At 42.9% G+C, this 8842-nt stretch overlaps 1 protein-coding gene across 1 annotated transcript; it reads right to left on the bottom strand.

Moving 5' to 3' along the window:
- Positions 1-3618: 3618 nt before the first annotated feature.
- LOC112886390 (probable protein phosphatase 2C 14) lies at positions 3619-8556 on the bottom strand. The gene is made up of 5 exons (XM_025952290.1): positions 8077-8556; positions 6745-7122; positions 6510-6627; positions 4557-4780; positions 3619-4442 (listed from the first exon to the last, which is right to left on the bottom strand). Exons 1-5 carry the CDS (start codon positions 8554-8556, stop codon positions 4065-4067), a joined length of 1578 nt encoding a protein of 525 aa, XP_025808075.1. The 3' UTR covers positions 3619-4064.
- Positions 8557-8842: the final 286 nt, after the last annotated feature.

Below are 8842 nucleotides of genomic sequence, written 5' to 3'. Positions count from 1 at the left end.
CAAGGCCTCCTTCTTGTTTTTCAGTGCAGACTAGTTCCCAGGCAACTAGGCACTTGGAGCCGTGACAGGTGTCCTCACTTGTCGAAAAGAAAGCCATGCGCCGTTTGTCAATAGCGTTGATGACGGTTTTTGGGAGCCGGATCGCTGCCATGTAATGTAAGGGGAGAGCACTCAGCACTGATGAAGCCAGCAGAAGTCTGCCAGATCTGTTAAGCCGCGAGGCACGCCAACTAGAGAGGTATTTGTCACAGTTGTCGATAACCGGCTGGCAGTCACTGGGATAGATTTTGTGTAGCGAGAGAGGGAGACCTAAATACGGCTGGGGAAGGAAGCAACAGGTGAACCAAGGGCGTTGGCCATATCCTGGGCAGATTTCATAGGAATGTTAACAGGAAGGAAAGTTGTTTTGTGGTAATTGATTGATAGACCAGTGGCTGCGGCCAAGTCGTCAAGAATCTGTTAGACAGTATAAATAGCAGACTGGGAGGCTCGGAAAAAAAGAAGTGTGTCGTCTGCGTATTGGAGAACGGGGCAAGGAAGATGATCTAAAGGGGGTGATGCAAAGAGCCCCTGTGTGAAGGGTGTTGCAGGAGACGTAGAAGCACGTCAGCAACAATAATAAAGAGATAAGGGGAGAGAGGGTCCACTTGTCGGAGTCCATTACGGCGTAATCCAGGGACCGGGCACACCATTAAGGAGAACAACAGATTTGCCAGTGGATAGCAGGGTCTGAACCCAGGCACACCATCTGGATGGAAAGCCTCTATGGCGAAGAATGGAAATGAGGCTCTCCCAATTTACCGAGTCAAATGCTTTACGAAAATCCAATTTTAGGATAATAGTGGGAGTATGCCTGCTGTAACAGCAGTGAAGGAGGTCAGCAGCATAAGCATAATTTTCAGCAATATTTCGTCCTCCTAACAAAGCCTGTTTGGTCACCGTTAATAAGTGCAGGGATGCAAGGCTGGAGACGATTAGTAAGAACTTTGCTAAGGGCTTTGACCGGGCAGTTTTGAAGTGAGATAGGTCTGAAAGCATCTGGAGTGCGTGCGCTCCCTTTTTTGGGGATGAGAATCACATAAACGCTCAAGGTCAGCGTTGCCTGAGTAGAAGTGATCAAAGAGATTTATCAGGGAGGGGGAAGTGAGGGCCCAGTTAGATTTGTAAAAGCCAGGGCCAAAGCTGTCTGGCCCGGGGCTAGCATTATTGTGCATCATAATGTATTTGATATGATGTATCTCTGAATCTTTTGCATGCATATGTAATGTTAATTTGGTGTTAGCCTTTTGTCTCAATAATTTGCTCATGTATGTATCTGTGACATATATTGATTTGATGATGCTTATGAATTTGTTGTATTATCAGCTCAATTGTCATGCACAATTTTTCCATAAAAATAAGTTCAACATAATCAAAATATTATAAATGATGCGAAAATAGTCCACATCAATATGTACATATGCCTTTCTTTTTCAAAGTGTCCAGAAACGTGTAGCAATAACAATTGACATCTCATAACAATTTGGTTAGAGAAATACAGGAGGGGTAAAATGGTCTTTTCAGATGGGTGTTAACACCACTATTGCTTACAACTGACAGAAGTGCCATTAGAGATGAAATTAAGATTTGATGTCAAATAAGAAACTTTGGAAAAAAGAGGACCAAAGAAGAAAAAGTTTATTTTAGTGATGTCAAATAGGAAATTTTCTCAAAAAAAATAGCGATATTACATGATGGGTTGTTATATTGCATCAGACGAGTCGAGGATGCAGCAGGCCCGCAGGGCTTCTAGTTACAGTGGGCCGAAATTTTTTAAAGCTTTGTGGGTTCAAAACACTTCAAATCAGCCCAATAGCCCATGAGGCAGCAGCCCATTTAAGAATGAGCAGCCTCTCCGACTCCACTCTCCAGATGAGGGCGACCACAACGCCGCCGGCTCTTCTCTTCCGCCGCCGGGGCTTCCCGCTCGCGGCCTTTGCCGGACTCTCCACCGCCCGCTCCACGGCAAACTGGTCAGGCTTCAGTGCTGCTTTTCCCACCATCTAGTGGAGTGAAGGTCTGTCCGGACGTGGACAACTGATTTCTTCATCCTTGGTAAGTTAATCCTACTCCCTCCATTCTAAATTGTAAGTCGTTTTGGCAAATTTAGATACGTAATTTTTGCTACGTACTAAATATAATAATATTTATATAGATGCATAACAAAATCTGTATATTTTATTTGCCAAAATGATCTACAATTTGGAACGAAAGAAATAGCTCTTATGGATAAATTCTTATCTGCAGGTTTTGTACCCGACGGGTGAAAATATGGTATAAAATCTGGTCCGCGGGTACGACTAATCGGCTATGCCAAATAAGACGGGTCGAGCACAGGTATAGACATCTAATCTTATCCGCGAGTATCCTCACAAATATTATAACATAGAGAATCTATATGTTTATTGTAACTTTAGTCACGGGCGAAGCTAGAGCCCAAACAAACCTGGCGCATAATTTAGCATTGGTGAATTCTAACACTAACAATCTGAACCCTGGTGCTAGTGTACCAGGCACCATGAACGTGGCTTCACCTCTGACTCTAGTGTTGATTATATGAATTACGAAGAATTAATATATGAGATGGTGTCATCTGTAAATGAGAAATAATATTTTGCTTAATTATTTACTAGTGGTGTGCCTTGTCATTGCTCATTGCATTTTTCTTCTTATATGAAATACTTAACTCAGAAGTAGATGCCGGAGAGAAGATAAAACCATGTAGGATAGTGTGTTTAGATATTTTTTTTATTTTAAAGGTTTGAATTGACTTGTATGGATGGTATATTCGAACTATATTTTTTTTTATCATTAGAATAATATGTTATTCGTGCTATTACGAATAGATCTGACGGGTGCCTGAAATCCATTGGGTATGGTACGGGTACGAAAATCTTACCCGATAGTCTTTTCAGGCACTGGTAAAATTTGAACTTTCGGGTATTACCATGGGTGGGTGTTTGCTTTACCCGTATATTACCCAAGCTACTACCATCCCTACTTTGTGCTATCCCGTGGGACTTTTCCTTATTTCTTTCCCTTCACTCCAGTCCGTGATGCGTCACGCCATGGCACCTGCTGGTGCCCGGGTGCACTTAGAGTTTCCAGAAATTGTGGGGTTTTTTTGGGTTTAGGTGGCCTGAGTGTGCAGAAGTGTTGTATATTTGAGCCGCAATAGAAGAGCAACAACTTTTTTTCAGTGTCAGCTGTATATTTCTTTGCATCTCTCTCACCAACTTGTATTCATTGCCTAGATACCTTGATAAAGTTCTCGTGTGGCTCTTTTTATGGACGACTTCTGATGAATTAGCCAGGATTTCAGAAGTTCCACACAGTACATGCAGCCAATTACTGGTTTCCAAAATATAAGGTGTTTTGGTTATGTCCAAAACATAAGGTGTTTTGCTTATATCTGAGGGCCTTTTTTTATCCGGTCTGATTCTGGAATTTAATGTGCACACAGTTGGTGCACGCGGGAAAGTTCTGCTCTATATTTTGGCATTCTAGGGATAATCGAGAGATGGTTGCAGTTGTGTGCTATAGTAACTATCTCAACTGTCCCGACAAATCCAGTCTAACTGACAGCTCTAGATGCATTGCTCTTTGCATAAATATCTAACCCCAAAAAAGGATGAGATGGATCAGACACCACAGAGACAGAATGATGAATATTTACAAGAAACACCAAAACTCCATAGGCTCCTTCCTAGTTCCTACATGATACTATGATCTCAACCTCTTGACGATGAGCACGAACAAAATTATTACAAAGAACTTGAACAAATCGCGCGAAACTGACGCTGTATCTTACACAAGGCAAAACTGCAAATCCTAGTCACACTTGCGTGCATAAAAAATAGCAAGTAGCAACTCCCCGGCGTGCTATATCTTCGGTCCGACAGATGCCAAAATCACAGGCATGTACAAGTTGCCTCCGGCCCTCCGCTCTGTGCCTGAACCAATGTGGAGCAGATCCGAATCACAGGCAGCATGCAAGCTCATTTGATGATGCCTTGCTTTGTGCCTCAACCATCCTTCGGCATATCCACGAGGGTGACCGACCTTGCAACTGTTTCAAGAACAGAAACCTCATTTCCATCTTTTACCATTGCAGTTACAAGATCTGCAGACACCCCAGTACTAAGCTGGACAGTCGTGGAGTGCTGATCGCTGCTAACTTCGACAGCATTTGCCAAATTGTTGGGCATGGAACTGGAGGATTTACTTGCTTCATCTGTGTTCAGGAATAGGCAGACGACGGCACAGTCATCGATTTTAGATGTGGGGAACCGAGTTCGCCAGGCACGGTGCGCTGATTCAACTAGAAAACGTGCTGCAGATGCCCGCGATGTAGCTTGGCTGACAACACTAACAACTTCATCATTTGACAGGACGTCCCACACCTAAAGTGAGTTAGATAATTACAATAGGAAGTTATATCATATAGTACAAAAAAGGCTCCAGACTTTAACAACATTCAGAAAATGGTGTGTATGGATAAATTAACATTTGCTCACCCCATCCGTAGCCAGCACAATAAATTCATCCTTTTCTGTGATGCGGTGATAGGAAACATCAGGCATGGAAATTACTCCATGATCCTTCAGACAGAAGTCTCCAAATGCCCTAGCCATGGCCAATCCAGGTGAGTTGTACTTTGGAAGCCAAACACGAGCTACCTCTGGTTCCTCAGGGAGAGCAAATATCCTGCCCCTGCGCTGCCTGATTCTCTGTGCCTCACCTGAGAATTACCATGTCATTCCTCAACTGAACAAGAAAACAAAAAGGCATACACTAATTTTTTTTACTGTTCAGCAGTAATTGCTGCTACGGAGAGCATGAAAATACTAGCAAGCGATTATCGAAAGTATAATGTTCTGAGAGTCATTTTTCATAATCCCTGTTCTTTTTCATTTGTCTTCGCAGGGTCGATGCCGTCAAACTTTCAAAAGTTTTACACTAACATGTTTAAATCTATCAAGATTGACTAAATTAAAATACAATTACTATATTTGTCTCTGGAAAAGCTTTCATAAACTATAGTATTTCCGTATTATATTAATATAAATTTATAAAATGTAGATTGTAGTAATTGAATGTCCCGAAAACTATGAATACAAACAAAGAAAGAAAAGAAATAAAGGGAGCAATGAATCGTTGTCATGTAACAAGTCGGGGTATTTAGAAAGATGATGGGATTCAAATAATAACTTCCCTCAAATTCTTGTGATTAGAGAGAGAAAATGGGTACTTATGAAATATACAAAACAACAGTTGGTAACAAGGATATATTAAGCCATATTTATGAAAACATAGAAAACAACAGCTGGGAACAGGAAAAGCTTAAGTGACCCTCCAGTCCTCACTCAAGGTTTTCTTGGCTACTGTATTGCCTAGGTTCACTAACCTTATTCCAAATGAATTTGCCACACCTTTACTAGCATGACTCCATGAAAACACTTGGTAATTTTGATTGACAAGAAAACATGAACAGCAATGTTAATCTGCTTCTTCAGAATTAAAATATTAAACTAAGAATTGGCAACCTGAGAGTCATGTATCACCTCCAACCAAATAGTCCATTTAGGTTTGTGCTAAGACAAAAGAAAAATTCTATCTTGACCATTGATAATTAAAACTGTTTAGATTGGCAACACAAAGTTGATGTTTATATATTCATCATGAAGCAAAGTTTCATAATATAACCTTTTTATATTTTTACATAGATATTGGTAGCCAAAGGTGCCACACTGAAAGGCCAAGTCAATATGATAATGGATTTTTGGGATCAGAGTGAGAAAATCATACTTTAGCAATAGCTGAAATATGGTCAGGTAACTAAAGTTTTACTGATATCCTAAATTTATTGCTTATGTAACTTTCCGGTGAACGACCAAACCAGTAGAATTCAGAAATTGTACAGCATATGTCAGGCTTGGATGGTAAAAGATGAAAAGCTAAATTCAGACACATCAACATAAAATTTCATCAGTTGTACCAGAAAAGACAAGCTCAGCATCGACAAGATAACACCATTTTTCTTTTCTTCATGAAGATCAATTTTATTCAATTATGTGCAAACTTGACTAAACTGTAACAATAACAGCAAGCAACAAAGCCTTGCCTCCAATAAAACCAAAAAAAATAATGATGCCGCCATGACAAAAAAAAAACTAAGTTCACACAGATTAACATCAAACTCCTTTAACCATAACATAATAATGACATAAACGGTGAACAAATATGGGAAAAAATACTAGTTACTCCATGTGTTAAGGCCCTATAATGTCACAAGTGAAAAAACAAAATACTGTAAGCCATGCAAATACTATAGTGTTCACAACAGAAGTACAGAGCTCGAAAACTTCACAGTTGTATTGCTCAAAACATGACTCTTGAAAGGCTAAACATTTGCAAAATGATTAGGGGCACAGAAGCAACAAGCACAAAAGAAAGAAACACAGGCTTACTTGGAATGTTCGGCTTGAGGTCAACTGTCAATTGGATGGCAACAAGCTGATCATTTTCATCTCTGGTGCCCAAGACAGCTCTTGAATCCCCCAAGTTGCCGATTATAAGATTGTGTCCCTGCAGAACACAATTATTATACAAGCATGCAGGTCCAATTATCTGGTGTTATCATAATGACACAGAAGGAAGATATTTCTTAAGAAAAAGATTAACAATGCCATTTGCCTCAGTTACCTGCTTGACCATTGCCACTGCTGTAGTCCCACTGAAGAAGCAATCAATATTTTTATGTAACTTGAGATCCCTATCCATCACATGGAAGGCCTTCAAGAATGATGTTCTCAGTGCTGGGAAGATCTCTGGATACTCTCCATTCTGCTCAGCTTCAGAGGAAATGACAGTATCTCCTCTATCAATGTGTTCTGGTGAACGTACTTCATTTGTGTTGCTCTTAATGTTGCTAGAGGATGTTTCTCTACCATCTTCCAATGCCAAATCTGCTCCTAACTTTACAGGCAGGAGATCTCTTACTCTCTTAGCAACCAAATGGCCATAAGGTCCATGACCATCAAACACACCACAGAAGATTGTATCATCTCTCGAACAGAAGTTCTGTGCACAAGTAATAATAGCTTGTCATAATCATATATACGTTCCACAGAAGTGATGGCAGCAGCAATTTTACATGCTGACAACAAACTGGAAAGGTACATGGAAGATGGGCACTTCTTGCAAAATTAGCATTTGTAGTTAACTATTTTCCTATCTTTTTAATGGGATCCGTGTGCAATTTGTAAGAGACTACTACGGTAGTCAAATCAAAAGAGTCTAGGTAATGTTGAGAAAACTCATGGAAGGCAAATACGAGTTGCACCAAAATGAGATAGGATCGGTATATGTGTCACGCAATGGACATGCAGCCAAATTGGTAATCAAACATTTGGAAAGGGAAGGATGGGGCTTCAAGCAGATAAGATCATCCAGCAAGGAGATGGAGAAGGAAAAAAAACTAGGATTGGATAAGGATGAGAATCACGTGGAGCCCCTCCAACCTCCAAGAAGTATTCCAACTCAACACCAATCATTACGCTTGAATAAGACTACCAACTAGGAACTCTCCACCACCACTCAACACCCAATGGCAATTCGTGTCAAATATATATAGAATTTCAGTCAAACTTCAATTCTGGCAAGATTTAGGCTGTTGTGTGCTCATGTTGGTAACTGATAAGAACGTGCACACGATGTTGCCAGAAAAAGAAAACAGTGCGCCCGCAAAAAAAATCCTGAGGTTAATATGAAGATCAACTTAGTTTGGAGAAAAACATAATAAAATCTGAACCACAACTTCTCTGTTGGATAAAAATCTGGATCAAAGGATATGTTAATTAAAATCAACAAGTATTCTCGAAAAATAAATCCACTAGTAGAATAGAATTGGTTAGATCTCGGGGAGATCAGATCAAGGAAGAGTCAGACAAAGTACTTCAAGAATATGTGAGAAAAAGTACAGACAAGAAAGCAGGGAAAAGATGGTTCTTTTTCTCTTTTTCATTTTTCTTTTACCTCCCAGAAGATCATGGCATCCTGGTTGACGCCCTTCTTGCCCTGCAGCGTGTACAGAGACGCGACGGCGCAGGCGCCATTGCCGGCGATCCGGCCTGGGGTGGCCCTGAGCTCCGCCGCGAAGCGCCGGGCGTCCGCGGGTGCGGGCGCCGCGCCCACCCCGCGCGGTAGCGGCGGGCGCGGCTGCCTCTGGGGCCGCGCGGACGCCCCCCACATGACGCCGAGCGCGCCGAGCACGCCGAGCAGGCAGTCGAAGAAGTCCTCCACGCACCGGCCGCCGCCGCTGCCGCCTCCTTCAACTTCCCTTGCTGCTGCCGCACCACGGCCTCCTCCCGCGGCCGCTGGCCCCGCGGAGCGGGTGGTGACCATGACGACGCGCGCGGCGACGGCGACCGCGACCAGGCGCTGGTGCTCCCCTCCGCTGCCGCTAGGCCGCCGACGGCTGGTGCCCGACCGGCGCCCCGCGGCGGCCTCCACCATGCACCCGCGGCCGATCCGCGCCAGGCGCCGCGCGCCGCGCCCGCCCGCCGACTAGCTCCCTCCCCCGGCGCCGGCGACAGAGCGGGGCAGAAGGACCGACAGCAAGGCGAAGCGGAGGCTCGGACACCAGCAAGGCAGCAAGCGAAGCGAAGGGTGCCGCGGCTGCCAAAATTAAGTGGGGATGCAGTGTAAAAAGAGGAATTTTATATCTTCCGCAACGCGAAAAGGGCACCAAGAACACGGAACCAAACCCAATCTCTCTCTCTCTCTCTCTCTGTGTGTCCTG

This window comes from Panicum hallii, chromosome 1, assembly GCF_002211085.1.
Source record: "Panicum hallii strain FIL2 chromosome 1, PHallii_v3.1, whole genome shotgun sequence".
Lineage (NCBI taxonomy): Eukaryota > Viridiplantae > Streptophyta > Magnoliopsida > Poales > Poaceae > Panicum > Panicum hallii.
The sequence above is the reverse complement of the archived record's forward strand: the minus strand, read 5'-3'. Positions and strand labels throughout refer to the sequence as shown.